This window comes from Carcharodon carcharias, chromosome 22, assembly GCF_017639515.1.
Source record: "Carcharodon carcharias isolate sCarCar2 chromosome 22, sCarCar2.pri, whole genome shotgun sequence".
Lineage (NCBI taxonomy): Eukaryota > Metazoa > Chordata > Chondrichthyes > Lamniformes > Lamnidae > Carcharodon > Carcharodon carcharias.
In genome coordinates, this window is record NC_054488.1 from 40,875,582 (window position 1) to 40,888,399 (window position 12,818).

The following is a 12,818-nucleotide window of genomic DNA, read 5'->3' on the forward strand; positions in this document are numbered from 1 at the left end:
AGCTTCCTTTCATCAAAATCCTCGTGATTGTAATCACAAACATTTTCTTCAAGTTATTTCTCATTTCAAAGGAACAACTTACATTTATAGAGCACCTTTAACATAGTAAAGCATCCCAAAGGTGCTTCACAGGAGCATATAAAGACAACCAAATTGACACTGAACCAAAGGAGGAGGCATCAGGATAGGTATCCAAAAGTTTGATCAAGAAGCAGGTTTAAAACAGGAAAGAAAGTTACAGAGGCAGAAGGTTTCAGGAGGAAATCCAAAGCTTAGGGTGTAGGAAGCTTAAGGTATGCCTGTCAAAGGTGGGGGGGGGGGGTTAGGAAGTCAACGATAGACAAGAGACCAGAATTGGAGGAATGCAGAGTTGTCATTGGTTTATAGGGCTGGAGGAAGTTAGAAATAAGGAGACTGCAGAAAGATTTGAACATTTGAATGAAATTTTAAATTTGAAGCATTAGTGGCCCAGAAGCCCATACACATCAGTGAGCATGAGTGAATTGGACTTGGTTCAAATTAAGTGACAGGCAGCAGACGTTTGGAATGAGCTTCAGTATATGGATGGCGGTACTTTGGCCAGGAGAGCATTGGAATAATTGCATCTAGAGTTAACAAATGTATTGCGTGATGGTTTCAGCAGCAGAAGGAGAAGGTAGGGGCAGAAAACAGGCGGTGTTAGAGATGGTTTTTGGTGATACTCTTTCGAGTACAAACCTGTTTCCATCTGTTTCAGATGAAGTTACATGTTTCATAGTTTTGCCATTGTGAGATTTGAACTCTTGATCTTGGGGTTACAAACCCAGTACCATAACCACTTGGCTATTTAGGCCAAGCTTGGTTTTTGGTGATGGAGAAGATGTGGATTTGGAAGCTTAACTCAAGGTCAAATAGGATTCCAAGGTTTGTGAAGAGTTTGGTTCAGCCTGAGACATTGGCCAGAGTGAGGGATGGAATCAATGTACAAGGAACTGAGCTTGCAGTGAGGACCAAAGACCAATGCTTCTTCTCAAAGTTGAGCAGTTAATTTGCTCTTCTAGCAACATGACATTTAAAAGGAAATTCTCCCACTCAGATCCAATTCTGCCTTCTCCAGCTAATTTTAAATATCCTTTTTAAGGATTGAAATCCTTCCAATACACACCTATAGCAAGTGGTAAGAGGGGGAGAGATTCATGGTGAGCCATCTGATGGCGAGAACATTGGAGCCTCTACCATCACTACCCATAGCTCCAGACCACAACATGTAAAAGTGCATATTGTGACAGCTCCGAGTGAACCGTAACATGCCAGGTGCATTAATGTAACAATATATCCTAAAGTGTTTTACAAAAGAACAGTGGTCACAAGTTAGAGGAGGTGACAATATACATCGGTTTCTAGATTCAGGTATTGAAAGTGAGGTGGGACAGCATTGGCGAAGAGGTTTTGGAAGTAAATGTCAAGCTGCAAGGGCATGGTGAATGTAAACCCCATAACCAACTGTTACATGATGAGAAATTGTTATTTACAGCGTAAACAGAAAATCTGTAATTCACTGGTATCTAGTACCCTGCTTGTCACAGACACTAGGGGCAGGAGTTTCCATTTGTTCATACTTTTGCTCTTATATGCAATTTGCCAAAAATTTGGCGCTAAAGATCATTAAGTTATAAATGCAAATCAAGTTTTCTCAATCTCTTGCGCTAGTTTAAAAAATAGCACACTAGAAGCTGACAAAACTGGTCATCCCCCAAATTGAATTAATCACCGATTTAAGCTTCTGCTATTTGTGCCTATTTGCAAGCCTTCAATAGGCTCTTAAAATTGAGTTCTTAAAAACGCAGCGGCATCAAAAGGAACATTTTAAAAGCTTATGAGTATATATTAGTTTAACTCACTAAGAAATTGACTATGTTAACCAAAAGTGCTTTTGTTTTATTTAAAAATCAGGTCACTCACAGGTGATGGGCTAGATGCTTATTTTCATGATAAATCTTTTAATGAAATTTTGGGCATTACTTTAGCCCCAATTGCCACAATCTCCAGGTCTAGTTGCCAAGTTTGTGATACAAAATTTAACAACTCATAACCAGAGCTAAACAAAATCTGATTGTCAATTAGTTTTCACATATGTCAATGTTAATCAAATACAGCAAGCTTTCTGTACGCATGTTCTAATATTTACATTAAAATAATCCCATTTTCAAAATCCATTAATAACGTTCACGGTTTGAGCAACTAAAATAATTTGCTATTCCATCACATAATCCAGGAAGCCGATTGATATATGCAGCTTCTCACCTCCTCACAGCTCTGACAAGTCAATGCATCCCGAACCCTTGCCCTTTCTTCTTTGACATCATCATCCTCATTCTCAGGTTCTTCTGTATTTAGTTTGAATTTACTCTTTGAGGGAAAAATTCTGTATTGAAAAGGAAAAAAATACATTTGTATCCAGGAACTGATAATGCTTCTGCATTCATTTAACCTATAAATGGTGAGTAGATTGCAAGTTGGATTGTGTTGATCCCATGTAGATTGGTACCAGACTGATGGTTGTGTTTTTTCAAGAAACCAACAGTTAGTCAAAATTTTCAAAATTCTATTGGAAAGTCAGTGCTTCCAGACAGTCTACCTTTTGTCTTCAGATCCTCGTCCATTAATCTTATTACTGAGAAAGTAGGAATCACCTTTTGAGTCGTACTCTGCATTCTACCCTCTCGGGTTCTGCTAATTTCTAGTTCCCCACGACAAAATGCTGCCAAACTACAGAGAATTCCTATTCAACTGCTGCCAAATTCTAGGATCATTCTTCTAATACCACCAAAGCCCAGGATCACCCTCCCCATTAATACTAAATGCCAGGTAGTTACCTCTTACCTAGTATATATAAGGAACAGTGCAGTCATAATTTAAAAAGATCACCACAGTTAAGTCTAATGAAATGACTAACCTGCAACATGTATCTGCTCGAATTGCTTTTCCACCATGAATCTTTTCTAGTTGGCGTAGTACAAATAGAAGAATTATGCATTGAATATAGGGCTAAAACACAAAACAAAATTATTTCACTTAAGCACGCCCTAAATAACAAGTGAAGCAATGTGTTTTCTTTTTCTTTAATTATTTTAATGATTTTATAAGGTGGTGTAAAAGCATAAGCACATGATAAAATAGCTATAATTGTAAGTACAGACTTATATTGATGAATACTTGTGGCTATCAGGTTAGTTCAAGGTAAAATCCATTGTTCATTTCTGCCAAAATCTGCCTTTATTTTATCATTTAAGCAGACACAATGTCCAGAGATCCCATCCAGGACTTCAATCTTCACACAGTCCCCTTAATTTATGAAGGGGAGTGTACAAGCCAGCCTTAGATTTAGTCATTATCCAATTGGAGATGCATTTATTCCAATCACATTGTGCTTTCTTCCAAGCTTTTCCAGGTGACCCAACCAAAAGTAGGTAAACGAAATAACTTTTTATTTGGCTGTCATATTTAAGTGTCAAAATTTCTGAAAGTTAAAACTCCCAATGTCCTTTCTTATACTTGTATTATATTTACAGCTCAACTAACTTCAACGAGACACACTTTAACTATTGAACTGAAATAGCTCAGATACAAAAGTAAAACTTACTGAGATGATAGTTATAAGGATGTTCTGTTTCCACGCCAGGTATGTTCCTACTGTTAGACTAGGCTCATCCTTGTGATCCAGAAAAACCTGTGTATTCAACTTACAATGAATGTTGAGGTTGCCACAGTTTTTTAAAAAATGTAGAATAACTAACCAAAACATTTCTCCCATTTATCTTAAAAAAAACATACTTTCAAACAAATGGATATTAAATATAGAGCTCTCAGGTACTGCACCAAGTAGACAGACAGAAGGGCAGACGGGAAGACAATTTAGTAAAGTCATTTTGGGCCGCAATAAAGATCTCCTCTGAAATCATACCAGTGTTAGTTTTCACAGCTTGCATTTTTGTTTTGTATGCTGCAGAGAACTTGCGCACCTTGATCCAAATGGTGCTTTTGCCAGTCAACAATAATTCCATAAAAAAAATTATCCTCTGCTTGTATTGCTGACAAAAATGCTGCTTTTAATATTTATGATGGCAACATTGTCACTCTTCTACTGCAGTAGTAAAAGATAAAACGCAAGCAATGATTTCAGTACAGGTTAATTAAGGGTCAGTAATTTCCAAACATTTACTGTTATGCAAATAGTTCCTGTAATTTGCATTCTCATTGCACCACATTTACATTTGTGATGAATTTTTTGTTCTGAATCATTTTCAAGCTATCAAAGAAAAATTTGCACTGTTAATTTGTCTACCTTATTGCAAATGCCCCATGCACTCAGATACAGTAGACTTGTCTTTTTAACTCTTTTATACATTTCTTTTGTACTACTGCTCTATTTGCTGCTAGCCTTCATTGCCTCCGCCTTCCACTTTTGCTTTCTACTTTTCCGTCTTTCATTCCTATCTTTGTTTCCCTCTCGTCTCCCCCCTCAGGTTCCCATCCCCCTGCCAATCTAGTTTAAACCTTCCACCAAGGTACTAGCGAATAGCCCTGCAAGGATATTGGTCCCAGTCCTTTTGGGGTGCAACCCATCCAGCTTGTACAGGTCCCGTCTTCCCTAGAATCAGTCCTAATGCCTCAGGAATCTAAATCCCTCCTTCCTACACCATCTCTCCAGCCACGCATTCATATGCTATATTCTTCAATCCTGGCCTCGCTAGCACATGGCACTAGGAGTAATCCTGAGTTACTATCTTTGAGGTCCTGCTTTTTAATTTATTTCCTAGCTCCATATATTTTGTTTTCAGAACCTCATCTCTCTTTTTACATATGTCGTTGGTATTGATATTTACCAAAACCTCTGGATATTCACCATCCTCCTTCAGAATGTCCTGCAGCGGGTCAGTGATATGCTTGACCCTGGCACCAGGGAAGCAACATACCATCCTGGCGTCACGTCTGCGACTGCAGAAATGCCTCTCTGTTCACGTTATGATAGACTCCCCTATTAGTATTGCTCTCCAACTCTTTCCCCCAAAACCACCACCCGCCCCACCCCCATGCAGCTGAGCCACTCGTGGTGCCACAGACTTGGCTCTTGCTGCATTCCCCTTTGAAACCATCTTCCCCAGCTGTATCCAAACCGGAAAATCTGTTGGAGAGGAGATGGACCCAGGGGACTCCTACACCACATGACTAGTGCTTTACTCTGTTTGGTGGTCACCCATTCTCTTTCTGCCTGTGCACTCTTTACCTGCAGTGTGACCACCTCAATGTATGTGCTATCCACGAAGATCTCATCCTTACAGATGCTCCACAGTGACTCCAAGCGCAGCTCCAGCTCCAAAACATGAATTTTGAGTAGCTTCAGCTGGAGACATTTCCTGCACACATGGTCGCCCTGGACACTGGAAGTGTCTCTGGCTTCCCACATTGGGCAGTAGGAACGTTCCACTTGGCCGAGCTGTCTTGCCATGACTTATCATTAAATTACTCCCTTTACTTTTACTTCCTCTAGTTTAGAGGATATTAAGGACAGAAGAAATGCTTATCAGGTCCTACTTACTAAGGCCACTGCTCTCCTTACTAAGGAAAGGTAGAAAATGAAAGGATCACCTTCTTCCCTCTTCAGCGAATTCCCTCTCGCCAAGCTCCAACTGAAGCACTCTAATGCAGCCCAAAGCAGCACTGTAGATGGCTTGCTTTAAACCCTTAAAAGTCCCTCTCTCCAACTCCAACTGAAGCACTCTAATGCAGCCCAAAGCAGCACTGTAGATGGCTTGCTTTAAACCCTTAAAAGTCCCTCTCTCCAACTCCAACTGAAGCACTCTAATGCAGCCCAAAGCAGCACTCCAGTGCAAACCTAGCAGCACTCCAGTGTTGGTCTCTTCATATGGCTGGGAGGAGGAGAAGGGTAGCCCACAGATTATCTGATGCCTTCTGGTGGTGCTATTAGCTGAAGCCAGGGCCAGGAGGGAAGCACAGGGATATGCTTTTATCAACATGGAAAGAGCAAAGGAACAACAAGATGAACAAATGACCATGGTTCATCTAGTTTGTCTTCTACAAACTTTGTAGCTCTCGAGGATCACCAATGCACATGTTGAAGCCATCCCTGTGCTTACTGAGGATGCCACTGGTTGTACGAAAGGAATTGATGATGACCATGAAAACTGTCCTGGGGATAATGTAGTAGCGAATGTTGGAATAAAAGGAGAAGCCTCGGAGGAGATATAGTAAATGCACTGGATAGAAAGGTGTGGAATTGTGAAAGAGCTGCACCACAGAGGCTAGTAATGGAGGAGAATTGAGTGATCACCAGTGTTGAAGGTAGCAAAGAAGTCAAGTACAGCAAAGAGATACGGCACATCATGGTTGTAGTCATACAGGATGTTTCGGGTTACTTTAAACAGGGTACTCATAGAGCTGTGTGTTGGCTAGAACCGAGATTGGTAGATGAAGAGTCATACGGATTTGAAACGTTAACTATATTCCTCTCCGCAGATGCTGTCAGACCTGCTGAGTTTTTCCAGCTACTTTTATTTTGGTAGAACTAAAGTCGGAAGTCCAGAAAACGCAAGTGCACTGTTGGGTGGCAACAATGGGCAGAATTTTCCCTCAGTTCGGGGTGGGGGGGGGAGGAGTTCAGGAGCGGGTGCGTGGAGGCACGCCTCCAATCGGCACTACGCGCTCCCTGTGTGGGCGGCGGTGGGGGGTATTCCCTGAGTTGACAGTGCACACTTTCGCGCATCTGCGCAAAAGAGCGCACTCATCTCCCTGAGGTTAAGTACTGCCTCAGGGAGATCGGCTCCACAATAAAAAAAATCTTAAAAACAGAAAAAAAAAGTTCCCTGACATGCCCCCTCATGTGACACTGTCACATGAGTTGGGACATGCCCATCACTTTTAAATACACTTTTATGAAATTTCTGAAAACCTACATGAAACCTCATCCCGCCTGTGGATGAGGTTTCATGCTTTTTTCAATGCCCACCAGGGCTCCCGGCCTGCCCGCCAACCTTAAGGTTGGATGAGCAGGTCCACTGATCACGTCAATTGCTTTGTCAATGACCTCAATAGGCCATTGACAGGTCGGCGGGCGCATGGCTGATTTGGCTGAGCCCCCACCAACCTGAAAATTGAAATGAAGTGGGGTGACGTCGGGAGTTTCGCCCAGCATCATCGTGTGTCATTTTATGGGTCGGCGAGCGGGCCCCGCCCCCCCGCTTGCCAACCGGAAAATCCTGAACAATGTGTTCAAAGACTTAAAGAGAAAGGACAAGTTAGGTTTAGGCTAGTTGTTCGCATTGATAAAAGTCGAGGATAGACTGAGAAAGGTGGTGTGATGATATAAATTTTAAAAGAAACTTAAAGAAAGAAGTGACATACAACAAATTAGACGTCAGAAATTATAATTTAGCCAATCAGGGGGATGTAGTGGTAATGTTACTGGAGTAGTAATCTAGAGGCCCAGACTAATGCCTTGGAGACACGAGTTCAAGTCCTACCACGGCAGCTGGTGAAAATTAAACTCAACTGATCTGTAAATCTAGAGTAAAAAAAAACCTATCAGAAAAAAAAAGAACATCTGGTTCACTAATGTCCTTCAGGGAATGAAATCGGCCATTCTTACCTATCTGACCTACATACATCTCCAGACACTCAGCAATGTGATTAACACTTAACTGCCCTGTAAAGTGACCCAGCTAGCCACTCAGTTGTATCAAGCCACTACAGAAAAATCAAAAAAGATTTCATGGCTCAATCATTTGGTCACTCTTTTTATACTGACAATCTGAAGATTGGGCAACATCTCATATCTTGGCTATTTGCATGCAATTAAGTTGTAACTTTTTAAAGCTTGTAGTAAGTATCATGCAGCGGGATTTGCTGCACCATCAGTTTGGGTGGGAGTGGAGGGAAGTGTGCTAGGATCTATCGAAGTCAGGGATGGAATTTGGACATTGGGGATGCTAAGAAATATAGTTGGGGATGCAGAGAAATGTGCAAGAGACTTGGACATGGATGCAGTGAGCTAGGTGTGACCTGGAAGCAATGAATTGCATGAATGAGATGAGGAGTATCCAGGCCAAGGATCTAAGTGTAAAACAAAGTCCAGAACGGCCAGAGTGGGGAATAGGCACCATCTGAGAGCATTAAGGATATTAGCATATGAAATTGAGAGACAGGAATAGATCAGCTGGTTCATCAAGCCTGCCCCACATTTCATTATGGCTACAGCATAATGACTAGACTCTTCCCACCCCACTATGTAAGTGCATCTGGTTGACTGCTTAAGAAAAATTATGATTGTTCAAAGTTATCAACAATAATTCCAAGAGTGATTTGATTGGTTTGTCTGTGGTTGTGATTTGTTGATGTGTATTTTTTCCCTTACTTGTCCAATGAATGAAACCAGTTTTTAATTGGTTCACAATTAGTCAATGAGAGATTTGAGCCAATACTGTCATTTATTTAACAGAAGTGATGATTTTGGCAAATCTCATTTTCTCCCCCTACAGTTGCACAATGCCTTCGTGGTGAGATTACAGACAAATGCAATATAAAATAAATAATTATATATTATATATTCAGAGAGACCAATAGTTGTAAAAAATAACTTCTTACCTTGGCTGTGTAATACAAGCATCCTGTTATTACGTATGGTGGAATAAAAAGTGACAAAGCACAGTGCAGCATGTTGGCAGCTGTTTCCTTTAGTATTAACCGGACTAAGAATATTAGGCTGATCGAAATTATATTAATCTACAAGAAAACACAAATGCAATGTTATATATCTAACTTGGGTGAAAATAATTGAAATACAAATAATTGATACTTAAAACCTTTCAATGTTCAATCAGCCAAAGGTTAACACAAAACTAATTTTCGAATCCACCAAAATAGGATTTTCAAGTACTGCTTTGATAAAACAAATTAGCAAAATAAGTGTCAATATTGATCACTGTTCTTGTATTAATTCATATGCTTTAACTTACAATAACTGAAGAGATCAAAAAAAAGTCTCGAGAAGACTGCATTCGATCAAACCTGAAGGAATAAGCATAGGCAAAGAGCGTCATCGCTGGAGCCCAGCCAATGAGACACAGCATCTGTAAAACATGAGAGAAATTAAGGAAACAAAGATATATATTTACTTAGTGTGCCCTGAGTATCATTAACTTATGCAGCTAATTCCATTTCTTTTAGACTGTATTCGATTTGCTCCAGTGAACTGTACATAATATATATCCTGAAAGATATGACTAACCAGAGATAAAATTTTCAAAATCTAACAATGAAATTCCTGAAAAAAAAAAGAGACATGCTGTCGAAGCTTTCCATCTTGTAATCATCAGGAAAGATTCACAAGAATACAAACTGCAAAGGGAACAACAATTTATACTGCACAAGAAAAAGTGCTGATTGGTTGGCAAGCGGACTCTGATTGGTAGAAACATGCACCAGGGAACAGTTAACTGCCAAGCTTTTGTTTAAATTCAAACCAGGCAGGTCGACTCTGGTCAAGGCATTTGCAGACAGAAAGAGCAGGTCCACGCACTGCACCTTTTTCAACTAAACAAAAGCTTGGGGGACAGCCATTCCCTGTTCATTCCCCATGGCAACACCTTGACCAATCAGAGTCGACCTGTCTGATTTGAATTTAAACAAAGTCTTGGGAGTTAACTGTTTCCTGGCGCATTCTCCATGGCAATGCCTCTACCAGAGTCCACTTGCCAACCAATCAGCACTCTCTTCTCGCAGTATAAATTGTTGTTACATTTACAATTGGTATTCTTGTGAATCTGTCCTGATGAGTGCAAGACGAAAAGTTTCGGCAGCGCGTCTCCTTTTTCAGCGATACTCAATTTCTGTACCACCAAATGACTAAATGAAATTCCTGTGCACCACCTCAAAGTTCCAGATATTCTATCACCATTACAATTTTTAAAAAATTCTCAGAATGCAGGGAATACAATTTCTTGAGGAAACTGGTACCTTTTCAAGTACTATATTAATTATGTGTACAGCCAAGTGGTTTGCTAACCCACTTTAGAAGGTATTATGACTCAGCCATAGAAGGGCCAGTTAAAACCTTGCCCCTACTCTGTAATAGTGCAGGCAGGGGAAGGCAAGAAAAGAGCTCCTGCCCCCACCATTGTTACATTCTTGAATTCAGGCACAGGAGGCTACCCATCCCAGATGAACAGGTGTTGATTCAAACAGCAAAGCTGCGACCCAGTTAAGTTAATTAGGATTCTCATACCATCTTAACAATGCTGGAGACCCATGTAGGTGATTTTAGAATATTTTTATCAATACTGACCAGCTGGAACAGGGCACTATTTTTGGATACACATGGATATTTTGGGCCCCCTTGTCCCCATCCAATCCCCCCTCCTCAAATCCCTACTTAACTTGTTGGGGTCCATTTTCATGAGTGACGGCAGTCTTCCCTCCCTCCAAATGACACTGATTCCTGCCGTCAGGTGGTGACATTACTCCACTATCTTCAGGAGTAGAGTCAATGTTGGGCCATGTAAATAACACCCTAGAGTTAAAATTCACAAGCTTCACATTGCAGAAGGCTGGACAGTTTGCCTCTTGCTTCAGCCTTCGTAACCCTGAATTGAAAACAGCCTTATGGTGTAGGACTGGACTTGTGCACACCAAGTGCATGAGGAAACTAAGTTCTTTTCCCTGAAGTACTTTAGTAAATCAGTTGGTTTGTTAACAACAATTTGGCAGGTTTAGGGGGCAATTTTTGGCTTATTTCAACTTTTCTGTAGAAAAATTATGAATTATAATGCAGTCTTTTACTTTTAATACCCTATGAATTAAAACTATACAAATCTACTGTACATGTTAAGGTATGGTTGTAAAGCATACTAATGATTTTATTTAAAAGTGTCTCCCACTTTTCACTATATTAGTGTCAGTGTCCATGCTCCACAAGTCGGGTCATAACAACTGTATATGTACTGAACAATTTGGTTCACTATATTAATGCAAAATATTGTAAAGTGAAAAATTGCAAATGATGTTCTGCCTCACCCACTGCAAATTCTCAACTCATGGTTTAGTAGCTATTGAGTCTAGTCTACATGGTATAAATTAACTATTAACTTTAAGTTAATTTGCTGACATAAATGAAACCTGTACAACATTTAAAAAGTTTGGACTGAAGTGTATTTTATAACTTATGTTAAGTGTATATACAACAAAAAGAAAACAATCTGTGTTACATTTGAAAATTATATTCACACTATTTATTAGATATTTTACAAATTAAAATTATAGCAAGTATACTGATAGTTTTACTTACCATTGAAATTATAGCACCTGTATGAAGCAAAGATGTGGAATTAAATGCAATCACACAGCCAAGCATGATCACAACTATAATGAAATAAACTGGGATATCCACCAGAGCGTAACCACACCAGTAGGCAGAAGGAAAGAGACCAGAAAGCCGGAGTTGAGAGCGAGATTTAATCTGTAAACAGGTAACAGTTATAGAACATTACAATTTTATCTGCCTGCATAAATTAAATTTAAGGTGGCAGTAACGTAACCTGTACTGAAAACAGATCACTAAAAATATTCAGCTGGGTGTCATGACTTGGGTATTGTCATTCTTTTTTTTAGTGTTGCTGTCTCTTTTTTCTACACCTTAACACTTAATTATACTAATCCAAAAGCAAAATACTATGGATGCTGGAAATCTGGAATAAAAACAGAAAATACTGGAAATAATCAGCAGGTTAGGCAGCACCTGTGGAAAAAGAAACAGAGTTAATGTTTCAGGTTATGAAGGTGTGTGATAGGACGGAAGACAGGAGATATTAAATGACAAAAGAATTGGTGGGGCAGAGCCAAAAAGAGTCATAATGGGACAAGTAAAGAAACAAGGCTGAGTCCAGAGGAGTTGCGAATGGCAGAACAATGAACAGCTACATCCAAAAACAAAAAAAACCAAGAAAAAGCAAGCTTAAGGCCGACACAAGCAAAGAAAGGGAAAAAAAATGGAGGAGCAAAGGTTTTGGTCTGAAATTGTTCAACTCGATGTTCAGTCCAGAAGGCTTAAAGTGTGTAATCAAAAGATGAGATGCTGTACCTCAATCCTGTAAATATACCTGCGCTTCTTTAACATTTCTCTTATTTATCTCGTTTTAATCCATATCATCAATCACTAATCAATGTGCTAGTTTAGGTCTGTGGTTAAGCTGTGTCCACAATAATGAGTTACTTTACACTTAAATTATGACTGTTTTATGTGCTGACTCTATACCTATTAAAGTCTTGTAATTTTTCCTGTGAATGTTGGTACCGAATAAGAAAGACCAAGATGCTTTTCAATGTCATCAAGAACTGCACTAACAGATGGAACAAAAGTCAAAAGCTAATCTTTGTTAAACATAGATTGAGTTTACTTGTCAAAAGGACAACAGTATAAAAAAGCACAAAACCAACAGTTAATAATGCAGCCAGATTTCTATCAAAAAACAGACATTAACATCAGTTCACACTCTTTCGATGCATATTAAATGGGACTATTTTAGCTGGGCAATCACTTCACTCAAAACAAACTTGGAGCATAAAAGACTTCCTATTTGTCTCTATAACAATTAAATGCACTTGTTACAGCATCTGGCTTCTCATCAGTTCTCTAGATCAAAAAAAAAATCCCTAGCCTCTAACACTTGATTAATTCAATATTGCACTGAACAAATACTTGAGCGGTTTTAGATGAAAAGCTATCTCTGGATAAGTGATCACTGAGAAATTAAAATTCATGTAGCCTA

General features: G+C 39.5%; 1 protein-coding gene across 3 annotated transcripts in view; it reads right to left on the bottom strand.

Moving 5' to 3' along the window:
• Positions 1 to 12,818, bottom strand: part of abca5 (ATP-binding cassette, sub-family A (ABC1), member 5) — a 115,202-nt gene that overhangs the window by 28,226 nt on the left and 74,158 nt on the right. For all 3 annotated transcript variants that reach the window (XM_041217167.1, XM_041217168.1, XM_041217169.1), the window contains 6 exons: positions 11,339 to 11,509; positions 9,012 to 9,125; positions 8,641 to 8,778; positions 3,623 to 3,709; positions 2,936 to 3,027; positions 2,284 to 2,404 (listed from right to left, as the gene is read on the bottom strand). In XM_041217167.1, coding sequence (XP_041073101.1) covers positions 2,284 to 2,404; positions 2,936 to 3,027; positions 3,623 to 3,709; positions 8,641 to 8,778; positions 9,012 to 9,125; positions 11,339 to 11,509 — 723 coding nt within the window. The remainder of the gene's footprint in view (positions 1 to 2,283; positions 2,405 to 2,935; positions 3,028 to 3,622; positions 3,710 to 8,640; positions 8,779 to 9,011; positions 9,126 to 11,338; positions 11,510 to 12,818) is intronic.